General features: G+C 32.6%; 1 protein-coding gene across 1 annotated transcript; it reads right to left on the reverse strand.

The window, feature by feature from the left end:
* Positions 1–1150: 1150 nt before the first annotated feature.
* Positions 1151–22932, reverse strand: LOC139520465 (uncharacterized). The gene is made up of 3 exons (XM_071313089.1): positions 22811–22932; positions 17200–17600; positions 1151–2155 (listed from the first exon to the last, which is right to left on the reverse strand). The coding sequence occupies exons 2-3, from the start codon at positions 17590–17592 to the stop codon at positions 1319–1321; spliced, it is 1230 nt and encodes a 409-aa protein (XP_071169190.1). The 5' UTR covers positions 17593–17600; positions 22811–22932; the 3' UTR covers positions 1151–1318.
* Between the last annotated feature and the right edge of the window lie 1477 nt (positions 22933–24409).

Here is a 24409-nt window from a genome sequence, read left to right on the forward strand (position 1 = left end):
CTGTTCTAAAACAGGTCAAAGAACTATAATTATGGATAAGGGAGATGGAATAAGATTACAATTAAAATTACCAAAATGTGTTCCATTGCACTCCAGTGTTTGGTTTTAACTTCACAATTTAAAATGAAGTCTTTCTTAACCTTTAAGTGCCTATAGGCACTTTTATTTATTTTTTCATTGTGGGTGCTTTGATATCTTGATGAAATCATGCCGTTCCAGTTTAAGGCATAATCTAAAATGAGATTTTATTTGTACATAAAGTTTCCTTGATATGAAAAGAGATTCCTCAATAATAGAACCAATTTTACAAAAGACTGATCCTTATTCTAATTCATTTCAGAATTATGTTAGATAATTTTTACTACCAATGATCAACTTACCAAACGGTCCTTGTGATAGTAAACCACATTCAGCATCATTTCTTAGATCTCAACAACAAATTCAAACTGTTTAAATTACTGCGGAAATATATTTTTCTAGCAAGTTATATATAGGACAATACATGTGGCATTTTAGACCAATTAATCAGTGTTGACAAGAGAAACATAAGTATTGTGATTCTAGCATTACATATTATTGGGATAGACAATAATTTCAGTTTTTATCAATTGCACAACAGTTTCCACCAACTTATTTTTGTCAGGTGTCACTGTGGGATAAAGGCATTTAGAAGACTCCAGGATTAAATCAAGTTCCTATGATAAATGAGATTCATTTTCTTATATATTCATTCGTTTTTAGTGTGAACTTAAAAAACACCAAATGTTGAATGGGGGAAAGTTTAGTGAAAATTGACAAACAAAAAATCTCTCAAGGCAATTAGACTTAAACTTTACAAACCTTTAATGCACATTATATGATTCTAGTCTGTTATTTAACTGTGACTTGTACTTAAAAATTTAGTTCTCAGTGAAACATACAGCAAGTAAGTAAAACAAAATGAAGGAAGAGTAATTAAAAAAAAAACACCATTTACAGTATGTAAGTTTAGTTGTAATAAAAAGGTGATACCATGAGATATATATGTTTATACACTTAAAATATTCAATGAATAATGCCTTTTATAATTGAATCCTGTAAATGTAGGCAAAACTAAATTCATCTCCATCTTCTTCATATTACCTACACAATGATAAATAATTAATCTAAATGACCTGTTGTATTTATTTCCATGCATTTGACATATCAGCTAAACTAACAGTACTATATAGTAACCAGAATCAAAATCCATGAATATACAATAAATTTGAATGTTATATAGGAGGAACTATATAATTGTCATGTAGAATAGTAGTGTTTAATAGTTGATTATATTTTTTTATTTTTTAGAAATAGTGTAAACGTTTATACTACTTCCAACCTCTACCGCGAGTTTATCGTGTGTCGCTTGAACAGCAATATATCTGGGTTGATTTATTCTGTCAGTGTCAGACAATAGGCTATACATATGTCCATTGGTTGCGTTTATCTGGTAAATTTTATTGTCTGCCTTACTTGCCACAAATAAAGTGTGTTCGTGAAGGGCCACGCCCCTGGGTGTATTAATTTTGTTAACCCACTTGACTTCTCCTTTATAATCAACACAATGAATGTATCCGTCGGAAACATTCGCTATGAAAACAAGTTTTCTGTCATTATCATGAACTAGACGGATTGTGTTGCCTGTAAATTGGCCAAAACTACTATTTTGACCTCTCACTAAATGTGTTATGTTACCATTAAAATCCGTTACAGCAATTTCACCATCGTCGCCTTCACCTAACTCAATAGCAAACGATCTCCGACTATATGAAATGCTAAATGGTTTATCCTTTATTCCAAAACTTCTCTCTTTCCATAAATTATTGACTTTATCAATCTTGTAAATACGGACCTCTTTTTTGTCTGCAAATGTTATAACTACTTCATCTTGAGAAACGGCAGCAATGCCTCGTGGCTCGTCTGTTAATTCTTTCTTCGTTAAAAGTTCGTACCATTCTGGTTTGAAAACTTTGAGACATTTGTTCTTGCTGTCGATGACAAGCAGACGACCATCTTGTAAAATAGTCATTCCTCTAATTCGAGTCATAGCGGTTTCTCCAGGTGCAGTACTGGGTCTTTCGGTAACTAACCTTCCTCTGTACAAGTCTTTTACTGGATTCAGTATGACATTGACCTAAATCAAAACGTTATCAGCATACAATGCAAATTTTGTATTGTCAAATACAACGCCCAATATCGAGCAGTACAATTATAAATCATTAATTTGTATGGTTATTTCTGTACTTATTCAGTATCCTTTGTGGTATCACAATAGCAATGGATACAATAGTTTACCAAATTGCAGTTCGAATTCTTCTCCAACAAACTGATCAACTGGTAAGATATTTAAAAAAATTGCTCAAGTGAATGATTGTTAGTATGAAGTGGGTGTTGTGAAATAAAAAGTAATACTTGCCCTCCAGCTCCAGTAAGTTGATGTCTTTGTCATGAATTACAAACAAAATTATGACTTACTATAATATGACTCACTGATTTAGTAGGTATAACTTTGACATGGAAACTTCTTTCATAAATATGATTTATAAATAGAATCATATTCAAAACAGTGTGGCTGTGGCCATTGATTGACGACCTAAATTATCCCACTGACTGGGACATATTAGGTGAACGTTTGTCTGTAACGACCACTGCTCACTACTTACTTATTATAGAATTTAAACTGTGGGGTCACCAAAGGATCTTAACGCCTTTAATAATAAAATAACTCGAACAATTAATCAGGAATAACCTTTATGCTTTGATTTATATTATTGATATAAATCAAAACATCGTGTTATTCCTGATTAGTTTTTCTAATTATACTTTATTCAGGTGTTGAGAACCTTTTGTGGCCCCACAGTTTAAGTGTCTTTAACAAATACACCGTTATTGGTGAAGTTTTCAAACTATTTTCAGAAACAAGAAGTTCGTAAAAGCACTGTTAATCTTAAAGAGACGAATTTTGGTATATCCGAACAATTTCCAGTTGAAATTTTGAAAAGAAGAAAAAATCTACTGCCGAAACTTAGAGCACTTAAAGAAAATGAAATAAAAAGTAATACTTGCCATCCAGCTCCAGTAAGTTGATGTCTTTGTCATGAATTACAAACAAAATTATGACTTACTATAATATGACTCACTGATTTAGTAGGTATAACTTTGACATGAAAACTTCTTTCATAAATATGATTTATAAATAGAATCATATTCAAAACAGTGTGGCTGTGGCCATTGATTGACGACCTAAATTATCCCATTGACTGGGACATATTAGGTGAACGTTTGTTATAGAATTTAAACTGTGGGGTCATCAAAGGATCTTAACGCCTTTAATAATAAAATAACTCGAACAATTAATCAGGAATAACCTTTATGGTTTGATTTATATTATTGTTATAAATCAAAACATCGTGTTATTCATGATTAGTTTTTCTAATTACTTTATTCAGGTGTTGAGAACCTTTTGTGGCCCCACAGTTTAAGTGTCTTTAACAAATACACCGTTATTACTGAAGTTTTCAAACTATTTTCAGAAACAAGAAGTCCGTAAAAGCGCTGTTAATCTTAAAGACACGAATTTTGGTATATCCGAACAATTGCCAGTTGAAATTTTGAAAAGAAAAAAAAATCTACTGCCGAAACTTAGAGCACTTAAAGAAAATGAAATAAAAAGTAAAACATGCCATCCAGCTCCAGTAAGTTGATGTCTTTGTCATGAATTACAAACAAAATTATGACTTACTATAATATGACTCACTGATTTAGTAGGTATAACTTTGACATGAAAACTTCTTTCATAAATATGATTTATAAATAGAATCATATTCAAAACAGTGTGGCTGTGGCCATTGATTGACGACCTAAATTATCCCATTGACTGGGATATATTAGGTGAACGTTTGTCTGTAACGACCACTGCTCACTACTTACTTATTATAGAATTTAAACTGTGGGGTCACCAAAGGATCTTAACGCCTTTAATAATAAAATAACTCGAACAATTAATCAGGAATAACCTTTATGCTTTGATTTATATTATTGATATAAATCAAAACATCGTGTTATTCCTGATTAGTTTTTCTAATTACTTTATTCAGGTGTTGAGAACCTTTTGTGGCCCCACAGTTTAAGTGTCTTTAACAAATACACCGTTATTGGTGAAGTTTTCAAACTATTTTCAGAAACAAGAAGTCCGTAAAAGCGCTGTTAATCTTAAAGACACGAATTTTGGTATATCCGAACAATTGCCAGTTGAAATTTTGAAAAGAAGAAAAAATCTACTGCCGAAACTTAGAGCACTTAAAGAAAACAATGTAAAGGCATATTTTGTGAGAGACAAACTGTTCGTAGCAGGTAAAGAATATGTTGGTCCATAGGATACACACAGAGATCATTCTCGAAATATCAAGTGTTTAAGTTGGAACATTCATGGTATTATTTCTTGTATCGATGACAATGACTTTCTTAATTTTGTTAATGATTATGATCTATTATTTCTTTGTGAATCATGGTTAAAGGGCAGTAATAAGCCACACTTAAATAATTTTGAAAATTTATCGTCATTTGGTAGATGTAATAATATAGGGGTTAGAAACGAGGGTGGAATATGTTTTTACTGTAAACCATATATTATGAAAGGTATTGAAAAAATCAAGGAAATTGAAAATGGTATTTTATTGATAAAGCTAAAAAAAGATTTTTTTCATAATGATACTGATATTTACATATGTTTTGTGTACACACCCCATGAGAAGTCCTCATATTATAATGTAAATGACTGTGACTTTTTTTAATTAATAGAAAATATTGTTTTTGAGTATAGAGAAAAAGGGAGACTACTTGTTTGTTGTGATTTTAATAGTAGAGTTGGGTTACTAGATGATAGGCTAGGTTTTGATAATTTAGATAGATATGTTAGTAATGTAGTGCATGATGAAAATCCCATTACTCCTCCAAGATGTTCAAAGGATACAACAGTAAATAAGTTTGGTCGAAAGCTTGTCCAAATGTGTCATAACACGGGTTTAACTATATGTAATGGTAGACTACGAAACGATCTGGCTGGACAATTTACATTTTGTACTTCAAACGGAAGAAGTGTGAATGATTATCTGTTAACTTGTCCATGTGATTATAAATTGGTTGAGAATTTTAAAGTTCTGGAACATAATGAATTTTCTGACCATTCGCCTTTATTTTATGAAATTCCGACTAATCGAACGTATAATGAGGAACATTCTTCAAACCATTATACATATATAAAGTGGGATAATGAGAAAGTTAGCGATTACACGCAAGCATTACGGGAGAAACAAACTGATCTGTTGGAACTAGTAAACAACATAAATGACAATGAAAGTGCGAACAACGCCGTAAATGTGATTACCGATGTTATATTCAAATGCGCGTTTAATGTTTTTGGTAAAACATCTGTTAAAAAACATTTAAGTAAACATAAACTTAGTACAAATGATTGGTTCGATCACTCATGTAAACTGTTTAGAAGTGAATTTCACCAAGCACGGAACCGTTTTCAGCGCTACCCAAGCAATCCCAATAGACAATTATACGTGACAACAAGAAACGAATACAACAAAGTTAAACGAAAAGCGAAAACACGATATAAACGTGTACGTGGACAGGGGCTAACTCGATTGGCTAAAGTGAATCCTAGAGAATTCTGGTCAAAAGTTAGACCTAAGGGTCGATCTAGATGCGCGGCCGATGCAAAAGACATTTTAAAAACTTTCTTGGTGCGGAACCTGGTGATTTATCAGAAGAAGTTAAAACGTTAATAGACAACATTCGTTCGGAAGATCTTCACATAGACGATTTAGATAACGAATTTACTGAATCTGAAATTGAATCTGCTATTAAAACACTAAAGCGTGGTAAAAGTACAGGAACAGATGAAATCAGTGGAGAAATATTTTTATCAGATTCTCAACTATTTTCAACATTTTTAACAGTTTTGTTTAATAAACATTTTGAATTTAGTATATACCCCGATAATTGGATAGAAGGAATTGCTATACCTGTACCAAAGAAAGGGGATCTTTCAAACCCTAATAACTATAGGCCAATTATATTGATTAGTGTATTTTCAAAGATCTTTACTTCAATTTTGAATAATCGTTTCCTTTGTTGGGCCGAAGATAATGAGATTCTTTTAGCAAACCAGTTTGGATTTCGCCGCCAAAAATCAACTGTCGACGCTGTTTTTATTCTTCATGGAATAATATCAACAACCTTGTCGCAAAAGGAAAAAATGTATTCAGCATTCGTGGACTTTTGTAAGGCTTTTGACAATGTCGACCGTCGCATACTTTGGTATAAGCTTTTCAATAGTGGAATTAGTAGCAAGTTTGTTTCCATGGTGCAGTCAGTATATGCAACTGTGAACATTCGCGTTAAATGCGATGGATTACTTTCAGATGTTTTTTGTAATAATATTGTTGTAAAACAAGGCGAACCCTTGTCTCCTCTACTTTTCATATTTTTTATAAATGACATTGCTGATGATCTACGTATGAATGATAATAGAACTAGTGATTACATAAGCCTTAATGGATATTTGATATATTTGTTGTTATTCGCTGATGACACTGTTCTATTTGGAAAAACGCCGGAAGCTCTCCAGTTTCTTTTAGATAAATTATTCGTCTACTGTACAAAATGGAAAATTGGGGTTAATAAGGATAAAACAGAAGTTGTAGTTTTTCGTAAAGGATGGCAAAGAGTAAACCAATTAATGGCATTATGACAATACGGAACTAAAAGTAGTCGATCACTATGTATACCTTGGAGTTCTTCTACATTACAACGGTAAATTTCAACAAACTCAAAAACGCCTAGCGGGACAGGGAAGTAGAGCGCTTGCAGCATTGTTAAACTCATTAAGATCTACTTATATATCACCAGAACAGCAATGTGCTATGTTTGACAGTCTAGTTATGTCTATTTTAAACTACGCCTCTGAAGTATGGGGTTTTCATCATGCAAAAGAAATCGAAACTGTACATAATAAATTTTGTAGATTTGTTTTAAAAGTACCCAAAAACACGCCTGTCTGTTGTATTATTGGCGATCTTGGTCATTTACCTATGTATGTTACTAGGAAACAAAAGTTGTTGAAATACTGGGTTAATATTATAAACAAGAAACCAGATATTGTATATGAAATATATCAAGTTCTAATTGCTGACTGTAATAATGGTAAAGAAAATTGGGCCACAAATGTTCGTAATTAACTTTTTCAACTTGGATTTAATTATTTATGGTATGTTACATTTAATGTAAACTTTGATATTTTGAATGAACGTCTGTTAGATCAATTTTATCAGAGCTGGAGTGAGTCTGTAGAGAGCTCTGAAAAACTAATATTGTACAAACTGTATTCACTACTACAAGTTCAAACAAAAACTGTTATTTACAATTTGATGTGTTTTTTTGCGTGAAAGTTGGAAACTCAGAACTTTCATATTAACGTAGTTATATATATGCATCTAATTTTTTTTTTCATTAACAAAATGTTCATATTGTTAATTATGTTCTCTGCAGTTTTGTATACCTATGTATTAGTATAAATTTCATGTTGCTTACACATGATAATGTTGTAATTTAAATGTGCTACAGCATAATTGTGCTTATTGCAATAAACGTATTTATCTTATCTTATCTTAAATACATAGTGAGCAGCGGTCGTTATAGACAAACGTTCACATAATCTGTCCCAGTCAATGGGATAAATTAGCTCGTCAATCAATGACCACAGTCACACTGTTTTGAATATGATTTTAAATAGTTCAAACCATTGTTTTGGAATTCTATAATTTATAGCTCTCTTTTTCAACAGCAAGTTAGTGCGCAATTGTAATTTGGACACTTTTTCTTAATCAATTACTAATCTGCTACTATTAAAGGGAAATAATTTACATTAGCGTAAAATCAGCAAAATTTTTGTTCTGTCTGACAAATATCAACTTCCTTCATTAAATAAGTAATTTGTTTGTAACATTATTTCCATGATTATAAAACTATTATCCTCTGTCCTTAAAATGACGTTCAAATTTATTTTTAAGTTGATTAAAATTTTGAAAAAAAATCCTATTAAAAACCTATTATGGCACATTCAAAGTTCTATAAATCATACAGATTCCTCTGTAGATAAAGAAGGTATCTCCAGCTCAGTTGACAGCAATTCTTTAAAAGCATGAATTTTTATTGATATGGTACAATGATAGATTAACTGTATTGCTAAACTTTGAATTGTTCAAAGTACTAATGGTTTTCTACCACAGTGAAATAAATAACGTAAACCGGTAAGCAGTATTTGGCAAAACCTTTCGTAATTTCGTGTCCTCAAAGCTCTTCAACTTAAGATAAGATAAGATAAGAAAACTTTATTTTGATTCGGCATAAGTACAAATAAGCAACACAAGCTCTAAGGAGCTTTTGACCGAATATAAAAACATATAAATAACATAAAAACAGTGCATTAATTTAGACAAATAAAACAACCTGTAATACAAAGTTGAAATCTCACATACATAGCATGCAATAAAAATAAGCAACAAATTATCGAATGAAGTAAAAACATGCTGGACCAGAGCAACCAAAAAGCAGCTATACTTATATAATGCTATCACGTGACTTATGTAAAATGGACGTGTAAATTTTTCGCTCTCATGAAATTTCGAAATGTGATTATATAGACCTTTTATTGCGAACAAAAACATTGTCAAATAAAATTGAGAATGGAAATGGGTAATGTGTCAAAGAGACAACAACCCGACCATTGAAAAAAATAACAGCAGAAGGTCACCAACAGGTCTTCAATGTAGCGAGAAATTCCCGCACCCGGAGGCGTCCTGCAGCTGGCCCCTAAACAAATATATACTAGTTCAGTGATAATGAACGCCATACTAAACTCCAAATTGTACACAAGAAACTAAAATTAAAATAATGCAAGACTAACAAAGGCTCATAAATGACAAAGGATAAACGATATCATAAACAGAAACAGAAAAAACGAAAAGAAAGGGAACAGGGGCAGCAGTGGTAGTGATTCGCAACAAGACTGTAAACCAAAACATTTCAAACCCGCGGACCCAACGAGTAGTAAACACGATGCCAGTATATCGGTGAGTGAATTGTTGAATCAAACTAACTCTATATTATACGACTCGAGTGAAAAATTTGATGAACTTGATAACAGTGTATTTACTGATTTATCTCCTGATCAATAAGATCCGCCAAAGACACCAAAGCCATCAAAGCCACCCAAGACACCAAAGTCAAACACGAAAGAAATAACAATGGCATCAAGCAGCAATCCACAAAAACAAACGCGTCGATTTTCTCGTTTCCGATAAAATAGATACATTAATAAAAGTTGTTCAAGATTTGAAAATTGGTCAAGAGGGTATGAAACGCATGTTTGAGTCTAAACTTGACAAATTGAAAACTGATTTCATTGCTAGTGTTGACAACAAAATTAGGACACTTCGTGATGAAATATCACTAGACCTTGCTAGAGAAACTAACCGTTCCGATTAAATAATCAATACTATCCAGTCAATTCAATCACGTATAGACAATGTCGAAGAACAAGGGAAACAGATCAACTCTCACCTAGTAAACAGTAATGATAACGATATGTTATCTACAGTACAACCTTTAAACCCATTAGATAACAATGAAATAACAATAACAGCCAGTGGTATTCCGGTTACAAAGCATGAAAATCTGAATCAAAAAGCCGAGAGCTTAATTTCCGCTCTTGGAGATGAGGTTACTTAAAACGTCCGAGTAACTGGTGCGGTACGCTTATTAACAAGATCAACCAACAGACCCGGAATCGTGAAAATAAGCTTTCGAAACACGCATGACAAAGTACAAGTTCTTAGAAACAAAATGAAACTAAAAGACAATGCCGTATACAATAAAGTCTACATAAAAAGCAGTAAATCTCGAATAGAACGCTTGATCGAAATGAATGCACATGCAGTGTTGCGTAATCTACCTAATGCCCAAGCAAGAAGCCTACGTGTTGATGCAAACGGACGCATTAAACCGGGAAATTTTCAACAAACTATACAACCTTAAACCCAAGAAAACGATCAATCGTAACAGCCCACCCGGCCTATTGACTCCATTTAACTATGGCATTTAAATATTTGTGGATGGACTAATGAAAACAGTACATTGAGAATAGAAATTATTAAAGCAACTAATTGTGATATAATGTCCCTAAATGAAACTCATCTTACTAACGAAGATAAAATTAGGCGCCTAAAGCATCTAGTGGAGTCGGGGTACTGGTTAAAAACTGGTTAATTGAACATTTTGATATTTCCGTGGTTAATAAGTCATTTGATGGAATTCTTGGAATTAAATTTACCGGCCGTTCTACTGAATTTGAATTTATTGTATTTGCGTGTTATTTGCCTCCCGAGAACTCAAGTAGAGGCCGTGATGCTCAAAGTTTCTATGCACATCTGTTATCGCAAATATATATGAACAACGAGAATGATGGAATATATTTGATAGGAGACTTTAATTCACGAATTGGATCTCTTCCTGAAAAATTGAATGATTTCGATAATCTACCTAAAAGACAACCGTTAGACAAAAGTATCAATCAGCACGGACACGAACTATTAGATTTTCTGAATGAACCAAAATTTTGTGTACTCAACGGAAGATTTCCTAACGACAATTTTACCTCTATATCGAAAAAAGGGAAAGCCTTACTAGATTATATATGCGTCCCGCATGATATTTATGAATATTTGAATTACTTTAAGGTGTTAACTATTCAGTAATTTGTTGACGACAATAGGTTGCTAGGACTAATTGGTGACAAATCAAAATTACCTGATCATTCGGTAATTATGTGTGAATTTAAAGTAACGCATCATGGAATTTCGTATGGGATTAAAGATCAAACTAACAGCCAACCGCGTTTCAAGCTTGACCGCATTCCGTTAGATTTCATGGCAAGCGATATTAGAAGGTCCGCACTATTTGAGGTAATTGATAAAATTGAACGATGTAGGGAAACCCAAGATAATGTAGACAAAATTTATGACAATTTGTGCACTGAAATTTTAACTGAAATGAACGAAAAAATACCGAAAACTGGATATGATAGAGCCAATAAAAGACTTAAAAACCGGAAACTGTATTGGAATGATAACCTAACGAATTTATGGAATGATATGCGACACTAAGAAAAGGATTTTATACAATGTGGCGGAAATCGAAATGTTAAATCAGCTCTTTGACGCGAGTATAGTCAAGCGAGAGATGTTTTTGATAAAAAAAAATCTCAGACGAACGGAACGCACATACAAGAAAGCTATGGCAGTATATTTTGAAACAATGGTTACAACAAACCCTAATCATGAGTTCTTGGAAAAGATCAGAAAGCTTGGTCCTAGAAATGTTAAGGATATTCCGATGGAAGTCGTTGATGAATCTTGTGAAGTCTTAACGAACGAACAGGACGTACTTAACAAATGGCGTATCGATTTTGAAAATCTATACAACGGGAAAAAACAACACCGAATTGGAAAATGACCATTATAATCAGTCAAAAGTTCATAAAAATTTATTGGAATCTGAAATGGAAGATCCGTTATTTATGCCGAATGAAGATTTAAACTCTAATACTAGTATTACGATTGATGAAATAACTAATATAGTGATGCATGCAAAATCAAAATCAGCAGGTGGACCCGACCAAATTCCGTACGACGTTTTAAAGTACCCGATAGTCATTCAAACATTACAACAACTCTCCCAACTAATATTTGACACCAGTATAATTCCAACCATCTGGAGAAAAGCCATCATATGTCCAATCTTGAAAAGGACCCGTCATTAGATCTCCGAGTACCAATGAACTACAGAGGTATAAGTCTTTGTCGTGCACTAGCAAATTGTTTAATTTATTAACCAACGGATCGACAGTCATCTTGAAAATAATGATATTCTTGCCAACGAACAAAATGGGTTTAGAAAAAATAGATCATGTGAAGACCATATATATACTTTGAATAGTGTCATCAGAAATAATAAATTAGTATTTATTGCATTCATTGATCTGAAGAAATGTTTTGATTTTATTGACAGGGAATGATGTTATACAAACTTTTGCTGAATAAAGTTGATGGGAAGTTGTACAATTCTGTTAAAAGTATATACCAAAGTTCCGAGTCCTGTGTTTGTATAAACGGTAAACTAACATCGTGGTTTTGCTGTAAAACTGGTGTGAAACAGGGAGATAATTTATCGCCTACACTCTTCTCTATATTTATAAACGATTTTGTCAAAGAAATTAATGACCTTAATCTTGGGGTAGACTTACTTGAAACGAAGTATGTTTGAGAAGGTTGAAAATTACAAATATTTAGGGATTACATTCGGTCATAAGAGAGGTTTCGGAATGCGGAAAATTTATCGCTACACCAATTGTCGGTACAACGATTATAGTCTGCATTAAAGGCGACCTTCGTAATGCGATCATCTTCAAACTTGAAGAGTCTGTTCCAATACCTGACCATGTTTATCCATCTTCCCATCAACTTTATTCAGCAAAAGTTTCTATAAAGTCTCTTATCAAATATATTCCATCATTCTCGTTGTTCATGTATATTTGCGATAACAGATGTGCATAGAAATTTGAGCATCACGGCCTCTACTAGAGTTCTCGGGAGGCAAATAACACGCAAATACAATAAATTCAAATTCAGTAGAACGGCCGGTAAATTTAATTCCAAGAATTCCATCAAATGACTTATCAACCACGGAAATATCAAAATGTTCAATTAGCCAGTTTTTAACCAGTACCCCGACTCCACCAGATGCTTTAGGCGCCTTTCTGTGTATTTTAGATCTATTAAAGCCAAACCATGTATACCCAGGGACAATAATTTTATCTTCGTTAGTAAGATGAGTTTCATATAGGGACATTATATCACAATTAGTTGCTTTAATAATTTCTATTCTCAATGTACTGTTTTCATTAGTCTATCCACAAATATTTAAATGCCATAGTTTAATGGAGTCAATAGGCCGGGTGGGCTGTTACGATTGATCGTTTTCTTGGGGTTTAAGGTTGTATAGTTTGTTGAAAATTTCCCGGTTTAATGCGTCCGTTTGCATCAACACGTAGGCTTCTTGCTTGGGCATTAGGTAGATTACGCAACACTGCATGTGCATTCATTTCGATCAAGCATTCTATTCGAGATTTACTGCTTTTTATGTAGACTTTATTGTATACGGCATTGTTTTTTAGTTTCATTTTGTTTTTCAGAACTTGTACTTTTTCATGCGTGTTTCGAAAGCTTATTTTCACGATTCCGGGTCTGTTGGTTGATCTTGTTGGTAAGCGTACCGCACCAGTTACTCGGACGTTTTAAGTAACCTCATCTCCAAGAGCGGAAATTAAGCTCTCGGCTTTTTTATTCAGATTTTCATGCTCTGTAACCGGAATACCACTGGCTGTTACGTTTCATACCAATTTTCAAATCTTGAACAACTTTTATTAATGTATCTATTTTATCGGAAACGAAAAAATCGACGCGTTTGTTTTTGTGGATTGCTGCTTGATGCCATTGTTATTTCTTTCGTGTTTGACTTTGGTGTCTTGGGTGGCTTTGATGGCTTTGGTGTCTTTGGCGGATCTTATTGATCAGGAGATAAATCAGTAAATACACTGTTATCAAGTTCATCAAATTTTTCACTCGAGTCGTATAATATAGAGTTAGTTTGATTCAACAATTCACTCACACCGATATACTGGCATCGTGATTACTACTCGTTGGGTCCTCGGGTTTGAAATGTTTTGGTTTACACTCTTGTTGCGAATCACTACCACTGCTGTCCCTGTTCCCTTTCTTTTCGTTTTTTCTGTTTCTGTTTATCCTTTGTCATTTATGAGCCTTTGTTAGTCTTGCATTATTTTAATTTTAGTTTCTTGTGTACAATTTAGTTTAGTATGGCGTTCATTATCACTGAACTAGTATATATTTGTTTAGGGGCCAGCTGAAGGACGCCTCCGGGTGCGGGAATTTCTCGCTATATAAATTACAATTACGTACTAACTTGCTGTTAAGCTGTAAATTATAGACTTATAAAACAATGCTTTGAACTATTCATTTATAAAATATATTCATGATAGGAGTTTTTATGTCAAAGGTATACCTACTAAATCAGTGACTCATATTATCGTAAGTCATTATATTGTTTGTAATTCATGACAAAGACATCAACTAACTGAAGCTGGATGGCAATTATTACTTTTTATTTCACAGAACTCACTTCATACTAACTATCTTTCACTTGATCAATTTGTTAAAATATAAGTACCATGTGATCAGTTTGTGGGAGAAGTATTCGAAGTGCAATTTGGTAAACTGGTTAGCAATTGCTATTGTGATACCACAAAGGTTACTGTCTAATAGACATGTTCACCATAAACCGATACCGAAACCGATCCCGAAGCCAACAATAGTAGTGAGGTAAATGGTGAATGTTTATATTGTTTAATTAACTCAACCTTTTACTCCATTATATTGTTTGATATTTGAGTTAACAAGGTTGACTATTACTTCAATTCAACAATTTACATGAATCTATCCCATATATAAAGACAAAAATTACCTAATGCTTTACCATTCAAAGTAATTTTGAATACTTCGCTTTCGTTATCAAATTCGTGTTAGAATATAATTTGAACATGGTGCACTCGATATATAATTTTGTTGATAAGTCTGCTTGACTGTTTGCATCAAAACAGTGACTGTTGGGTTCCATAACAAGTTGCGGATATATTAAATGTCATGTGCAATAATGTTTATATGTATTTTTATATAATTCATTGAATTTTCATGGGTTTCATGGGGGGGGGGGGGGGGGTATTTGATTGTGGTTAGCCCAACCAACGAGAAAAACAACAACATATACAACTGATGTTGTTATTTTCAATAGTTTCCAAATTCATTGGATCAACAAAATGACATTTGCCAGCAATACATATGACATGAATTCAAATTGAAACAGTAGATAGTTTTAATAAAGTATATTTGAAACTAATGGGAGAGCTAAACAGAATAAGACAGAGGAATAAAAAAGTGGTTCTTACAAACTGACAAAAGAATCTTTTAATCGTTTTGATTTGGTTTCAAGTTAATAAGATTTTACCTTACATTTGAACAAATGGCTTAGATGTTTTATGTAAGCATCATTAGTTCATGAAGCTATGCATGAAATTTGACCAATTCTTCATCAAGCTTTCAGATCAATGATTATGTTGCCTTCAGCTGAAGAATATAAATCGATGAAGGGTGATTGGGCAGAGTTGGAAGAACTTGTTCGATCTATTGATGGCACCTCCCATAGAGTAAATCGACCAACAAAAAATCAGGCATTGTTTTTTACTGGACATATAAACTGTATTTATACACAAGTCATATTAGACACAGGAAAGAAAATAAGATACATCAAAACTAGTTTCATATGTCGTAATAATGACGTGATGACTTACAAATCGGTCGGTCCACACCGTTTCCACTTGATTGATACTTACTCGGCGATACCATATATCCATCTGAACATCATATTGCTTGATCATATAGTGTAAGGCAGCTACGCCATCAAACTGCAATAATCCCTGATCAACGCAAATTTGGCATAGAAAATATTCGTGCAAGAAGAGTTAAAGTAGGTTCTTTTTATAGAAAGAGACGGAACGATATTGTACCTATTGGAGAACTATGTGCAGCTTCTTCCTTACGTGGAAACTTACTTCATGATTAATGTACATCATAAATAATCTGTATAAACATCTTAAATATATATTACTTGCACGTATAGTAATATATGTAATAATGGTTGAATTTAACTTTAACGGTTTTTTAAAGATTCAAGTGAATTGATGAATTGTAGTAATTCTCCATCTAGTGTATGCAAATTTCAAACAATATTTGAATTATTTAACATTATAAACTTTTATCATTTACTATTTTGGGTTTTGGTATCGGTATCGGTTTCGGTTTCGGTATCGCCTTATGGTGAACATGTCTAATGGTAATCATCATACTTGAAAGGATTATTGAAACAACTTTCCCTTTCTTGAAGATGTTCTGTTTGTTCCTTCTATAGAATAACTATCGTAGTAATTGGTTCGATATGTGCATGTTTTGTAGTAATGTATCCAGGTTTAGTTAACGTAATATTCTCATAGCTTAAGGATGTACTTAGGTGAGGTTTTGGAATTTGTGTCAGAAGTACGGACTCCTTGGTGTTTTTCCATACAATACAATGTAAAATATTTTGCCCCATGACACCCATTTATTTTTTCATATATAAGACTTAATAGCTCTTAAAGGTCATTCAAAATTTTAGAAGATTCTTGATTTTCTTTCTTTTGTTTTGAGACCCAAATAATACCAATGCAATATAAGGCAAAAGTCCGAGTCAGCCTTTTCCCGCCATATTTTACATCTCAAATATCTCGAAAAGGAAGTCCATGACCTATCAATATTTTTAGCTTATCTTTATCCTTAATTGATGCTCTACCAGCTTATAGTATCAATTTTAATTTCTTAATTTCTTAATTTTTACCTAGCCTCACCTAAGTACATCCTTAACTGTGCATTGCGCAAAATCGAAACTTGTATCTGTTACAAAAAATGCACAAATACATCTGATAGATAGGTTTCGTCATATTGCTATTGTGGAGTATCACTGAGCTGCTCAATTTTACAAAAATGCAGGCTCGATTTTACAAATATGAAGCCTTTTAACTTCAGATTGTAGCTACCAGCTAACCAAACAGGGGAAAAAAACCCGATAATCGGTACATATGACTTTGATGTATTGAAATTACTAAGAAATAGATCAATCGATATCCGACTAGATTATTAATCAAATTGTTTTTAAGGATTTGTAATTCGTTACTTCAACCTCAGCAACTATGATTTTCTAATGTCGATTTAACCTCGTACCGACCGCATACAAAGGCTATTATTGTATAATAAAATTATTTCTTATCAGTAGGCTAGGAACACTGAGCATGGCTGATGCCTTCAATAACTGCGAGCTTTATTCCCCGCGCACGTTTCGGATCAAGAGGGGGGGGGGAATGAAGATATTCTTTTCAATATTTACCTGTGCTTTCTTTTTCGTGCTATCCTGTACCACACTACTCGCAGGTCGGATTTCCAGACTTGAGTCCCAAAGCTTCAGAGGGCACAACTGGTGGTCCTTAGTAGCTTTTACTAAATGATGTCTCCCCGAACATTCAGTACAATACATCTCTCTACATGAGGCACATAAACTAACAACTTCCATTTTTTCTTCACAAATTTCACAATTTCGTCCAATTTTAAAGCTTGACGCACCAGAAGCATCAGGTGATAAACGTAAAAGAATGTGCGACTTCGTAGCATTTTGTCTTGTATGAACCTTTGTACATCCTGCACAGAAACACTGGGTACACTCAACACAATATGTTGTTTGAGTTAGGGGTTTATTACACCCGTCACATGTTCCAACGTCCATAGTTTTCCCTGAAATAGTAGTAAACAGATTGGAAATATAATTGTAAAGAGACATGGTATATGATTGCTGATGAGAAAATTTCCACAAAAGTTCAAACGATGTGTATGCAAGTTATGGGTAAGCCCCGACATGGAAAATGTGAAACCAGAGGCAAAAGATACCAAAGTGATATTCAAACTCATAAGCCGAAAATAAACTGACATCTCCATGACAAATAACAGTACACAAAACACAATATAGAAAACTAAGACTGAGAAACACAAACACCACCAAAACTGGGGTGATATCAGTGGCTCCGGCAGAGTACACATATCCTGTTCAAAATGTTGCACCGTCGTGTGGCTCATATTAGTACAACCCGGTGATAAGTTTAATTCGGTAAATAATGTATCAACTTTAACAATAATGACGACCTGATTTATTTCATATGAAGTTACAGAACCAACGAAATCCACCGAGGTACAGCCTCCCGACTTAGGAAAAGCACATAAAAAGGTGGAAGAGTGAAAATGGACTTTGCACATGGTTGATGGCCACACGGTGACCTTTAGTTCTTTAACTTTTAGTTGAATAGATTTGTTTCATTTGCAATTTTGCCAAACAAATCATGTTCTCCCTGTCTAAAGCACCTGATAAACGCATGAAATTGGGCAATCCAGAGGTGCAGTCAAACTCATAAATCGGAAATAAACTGACAACGCCATGGCTAAAAATGAAAAAGCCAAACAGATGAACAATAGCACAAATGACACAACATAGAAAACTAAAGAATAAAAACCACCAATAACTAGGGGTGATCTCAAGTGCTCCGGAATGGTATGCAGATCCTGCTCCACTTGTGGCACCCGTCGTGTTGCTCATGTTGTTAGGTAGCAATACACAGTCAGAAGTTTAGTTTCGCATTATGGCCCCTGTGAATTTTTTAAATATGAAAGTTTTTGTACAATAAAATTGATTTTTAGATAATTGAAGAATAATATAGACTTCTTAGTGGGTTTATATGAACATTAAGATTGTTTTTAACATGTTTTATAGGCCATTTATATGATTGACAGTCCGTATTTTCCTATCCGTACCGTTCATAGGTCCATACATTATTGTAGTGTTTATTAACAAAGATTTTGCGCTCGATCTTTTCAATTCAATTTTATGGAAAAACGAGCAGATAAGCATATGATTTTTTTGGGACCACTTGATAGATATAAACCTATGGATTCAGCAAAGGTATTACTGTAATTGATTGAAATTTTCCTTTAGACCAAATTTTGGAGACTTTTGTGACATGTTCACCCCCCTTTTTTGCTATATTTTGTATCTTAGAAATGCAGATTGTTGCCATGGTTACACCCAAGAGGGATTATATTTCACCCTTATGACCATTAGAAATCAAATCTATGGAAGATTCTCTTTCTATAAGTATATACATGCATAACACACATATAAAGCCTTCTTTGTTAGACAGGAGGGGAAAGCGGGTGTTTTAAAATTATGAGTGTCAATTTTAAGTTTTGTTCCTAACTGTGTATTGCTACCTTACAAATCCGGCAAATAGTCCAATTCGGTAGGTCACATTCATGAAAGGGAAGGAGATTGTAGTTACGACGTAAGGAACATATCCGATATCATTTGTGAAACGGTTATTTCATAACGGTCACCCAACTCGTGATTGTGTCCGTAAAATTTACGAAGGGAGAATTTTAACTTCATCCGATTTGGAACTCTTGGTTTAATAGCTTCCTTGTGAGCAGCAACCCTCTATCAAGAAAATCATGATAGCAAATGTAAGCACGGGAATATCGTATCAATTGGGAGATATATACCCAGTATGCAGGAACATGATTACTTACTATTTGGTTTTTAAGAATTCTACAGATACAGTCCCAATCCAATAGCTGTATCTGATTAATGATTTAATTAATTTGTTTTATTGAAATCACTGACTTGATAATTTAACAGTTTAACATAAATTACGTTGAAGGTTTAAATTGTTATTTCGAATACTGGTAGAGCGAGTCTTTTGAAAAATACACCATAATGAGTAGTCAAACATACAACGATCAAAAATCAAATTATGGGTTATCCTGTGATGTGTTTCTGTAAATTTGCAAAAAGAATGAATAAAATTGAACTCATCTGAAAAGAATTGATAAATTTTTAAACATTTTTGATCTAATCTTAATTACTGCGTAAAAAAACCATCGGTGGTTTTAAAACCCAAAGACGTAAACGTAAACAAACAGTAAAGTGGATTAAAAACAGGTAAGTAAAATCCTTGTGCGATTATTTGTCAAAAACATTTTAACCAATATTTATCTATGTTTTATTCTATTATTAAAGGTTTCTTTTGATAAAGGTAGCAAGTGTTCTTTTGTGTTTCTTTTCAATTTTATATTTGGCATATCCTTTTACAATCGTCAACGAGGCATATATCACATGCATACAACATTACTTTGACATTTATAATAAATTGCAGCATGATGACGACATAGAACGAGATCACTAGAATCGTAATGAAATAATAAATGCATGCCTACTAAAAGGATAGAAACAACAAAAGTGAAGATGAGACTACTTTCAAACTATATCAGTAACCAATGTAATTGAAATAGTTGACTTGACAATGACGATATATTCTGATTATACAGTTTAAAAAATTATTAGTACACAAGTACAAGGGGTGTTGTGTTCCTAGATATACAATTCCGTGATTAGGAGAGTAAAAAAGTGTCAACCTTGTCATATTTTCTAATTTTTCAAGTTTGATTATCTTGTATACCACAATACAATTTGCAACACTACATAACAACAATGCCTTAAGTTTGATATATTTATTTTGTGTTCTTTATTAAATCTTCCATTATTTTTCAACATGATGTGTAACAGAATAATTTTAATTTGCATATATTAATTACATAATAACATACAAATAATTATAACATTTAAAAGTATCTTTGTGTCTTGACGTTTTATGGCGTTCCAAGATGTTTAAAAATTTAGTTAGAAAATATAGTTTCATATTCCAAAGCATGAATTAAATCTCTATTTTCAATAAAGGCAACAGTTGTATACCGCTGTTCAAAAGTAAAAAAATATTTTAAGCAGTAATAAATGTGGGTCACAAAACCAAATCCGAGGGAAACATATCAACTATAAGTAAACTCATCATAGATACCAGGAGATAAGAGGAGAGCGATGTGTAACAGAATAATTTTAATTTGCATACATTAATTACATAATAACATACAAATAATTATAACATTTAAAAGTATCTTCGTGTCTTGACGTTTTATGGCTTTCCAAGATGTTTGAAAATTTAGTTAGAAAATATAGTTTCATATCCCCAAAGCATGAATTAAATCTCTATTTTCAATAAAGGCAACAGTAGTATACCGCTGTTCAAAAGTAAAAAAATATTTTAAGCAATAATAAATGTGGGTCACAAAACCAAATCCGAGGGAAACACATCAACTATAAGTAAACTCATCATAGATACCAGGAGATAAGAGGAGAGCGATGTGTAACAGAATAATTTTAATTTGCATACATTAATTACATAATAACATACAAATAATTATAACATTTAAAAGTATCTTTGTGTCTTGACGTTTTATGGCGTTCCAAGATGTTTGAAAATTTAGTTAGAAAATATAGTTTCATATTCCAAAGCATGAATTAAATCTCTATTTTCAATAAAGGCAACAGTTGTATACCGCTGTTCAAAAGTAAAAAAATATTTTAAGCAATAATAAATGTGGGTCACAAAACCAAATCCGAGGGAAACACATCAACTATAAGTAAACTCATCATAGATACCAGGAGATAAGAGGAGAGCAACTGAACAACATAAACACTGAACTGCTACAAAAACAAACGCCAACGTACATTGACTCTTGATAACACCTGCCATATTCCTGCCTTGGTACAGGACATTTTAAGAAAAATGGTGGCTTGCACCTTATTTTATGGCTAGCCAAACTCCCGCTTATATGGCAAAATTTCGCTAAAAGGACAACATGAAAATGATTACCTTTAGTAATGATCAATAATACTTTGCATAGCATATGCGTTATCACCACAAACATCATCATTTAATGAATAGACATCAACTTATCAATATATTTTAAATGAAGTCGGGACTATGAATCTTTTTAACAGTTCCGTTAAGATGGTGGTGATATCTTGGTTCTTATAAGAGCTAGAATAACTGTTGATGGCTATTTCAAAAGGGTTGCATTTGTAAATACTTCTCTATTCATATTTTTTATTATCAGTTTCCCACATCTTTCAAATAACCCTAAAAGTTTGATTTTCATAATGGCCGGTGGTTGCTGATATCAATTTATTTTTGCATTTCATCTATTTGTTTCCACTGTGAGCTATGATATGCTTCAGTATGTCTGTATGTGCCAACCTACTCCTATCACAGTAACAGCAACTGAACTAGTAAGTCATTCGCATTGTGGACTGGACAATACAAACATTTGAAAAATGAATAAATTTGAAAAGTACAACAATGCTTCAAGTTATGAAATACAAATTATTCGTAAAACTAGTAAATGTCAAATAAGAACAACACAAAATAATATATCAACGGCATAGAGCTACAAATAATGGCACAGTTTATAAGGGAATAAAATTGAACATGCAGACACAACACATTCAAAACAACTTTGTTCAAGAAGTTACAGAACACTGGCACGACTGAAATGAATGCAACGTCACTGAAACCTTACAAATACACCAACAAGTAAATAAAAAATATAAAAAACATAAAAACATACCAAACTGAATGCACTGTTGTTATTGGGTCCTGTAAAATGGAAGTGACAATAAACAGAGAACGCGTGTTAGGGGACACCGTTCACATAGTTGCTGTTTTATTCAAAATCCAATTGATAAGTACACCCTATTGAAATGATATCAACATGGAATAAACCATTCAGAATAGTTTGTAGTAACTACAGTGTAGTTGAACATATCTTTTAATAAGTCATGTACCATTAAAAATATAAAAAAAGGAATGAAATGCTTCTAGTTTACAACATCTACACCACCAATTGAACAATGTAGTCATTTATTCACTTTACATTAGTGTAAAGCTCCTTGCACGTCTATATACTTTTAATATACAAATATGTGTATCGAGAGTTTTGAATACAGTTAGATTTTGATTGAGAGGCACAAATATCGAAATATAAAAGCAAAAGTTTATACATACATGTACGTTAAAACGAATTGTCTTCAATATTTGATCTATTTAATCACCAATCAATATACCATACTGGCTGCATCGTTATGCCTGAGTTGCTAAGCCATTACTAACTTTAAATTCACAGTTTCGAACTCAGTCAACTAAAACATATATTATTTACTCTATACAATTTAAACTTTTTTACTCTCTACCTGCGTAGAATGATTTTTAGATAAGAGTATAATTTTTTTTCTGAATATGCAATTTAATTACTTAGTACTTATTTCATCCCAATCAATTATTTTATTGGTATAATTTCTGTCTTTTTGTTGTTAAATTAGTAAGCAACTATGTAAAATTGACTGCTTGAATTGAAAGAAAAGTGATTGTCATTTTGATTCATCGCAAACTCATTTTCCGCACATCATAATATTAAATTCTATAGGGTATAATATAAATATCAAACGTTTTTCAGCAATTATACACATCATTATAAAAGTAAGATATCATCCGGTGGTAAATGTTTCTTAAAATTTCAAATTGCACTTGGTTTTGTAAAATATTGCACCAAATATTGTCTTTTAATTAACAAAAAAATATTTAAAAAAAAATGAATCTGAAAGAAAATCTACATAGTTTTACTTTAAACAGAAATTTAGTAAAAAAAATCTAAATCTAATGAAATGTGTGCGATTTTGTTCTTCTTTATGCGATTCTAATTATGATGATTTGGTGCATGATCTGGTTTCATATATGCAGGTAAGTAAAATCGTTAATACTAACACATATTAACCAATATACATGTATCGACTTGTTATTTCTTATTAGAGGTTCCTTTGGATATGGATAACAAGTATCTAATTTTTCTTTACAACTGAATAATTGTCATATCGTTTGCCGACGCGTATTTCCTCATGTAAAAAACTTTACTTCGGCATTAATAGTTAATTGCATCGTGATGACAACAAAGAACAAAATCACTGTTCAAGTATCGTCACGGAATAGTAAATGTCTATTTAAAAGACCAGTGGAGATGACAAAATGATATCAAGAAAAATAGACTATTGTAGTTGGATGAGCTAAATATATGTACTTTTGACGATTAAAAACACCCTGCAAGAATGCACCGGTAAATCGGAGATTTTTAGGAATTTTGGCAAGATTATATATTATTTATCCCAAAATTGTATAAATGGAAATCACAACATTATATTGGAAGTGCAGCTTATATTTTTCTAGACAAGACAAGACAAGACAAGACAATTTATTACAACTTAGGCACACGTATGGTGCTACAAGAGGATAACAATTATACATTAAAAACTACATACATACTTATACATTTACAAGAAAGTCACATAATAGATTAATAATTGATATCAAACAATAAAACTGAAATATATTTTGTTGATTTGATTGCAAAATTCTTAATTGCAACGTGGTTAGAAATTATTGTAACATGCTATGAATTATGAAAATATTTTTTCAATATGTCTTAGAAACATGCACACTTTTGTTAGCACTGGCACGTTACAGTGTGATAATAGACCAATAAATTTCAATTGGGAAGGATTTTTTTATGTAATATGTAGGTATATACCTTTCTCTTAAAGACATAATTTGTTT

Source organism: Mytilus edulis, chromosome 1, assembly GCF_963676685.1.
Source record: "Mytilus edulis chromosome 1, xbMytEdul2.2, whole genome shotgun sequence".
NCBI classification, from domain to species: Eukaryota; Metazoa; Mollusca; class Bivalvia; order Mytilida; family Mytilidae; genus Mytilus; species Mytilus edulis.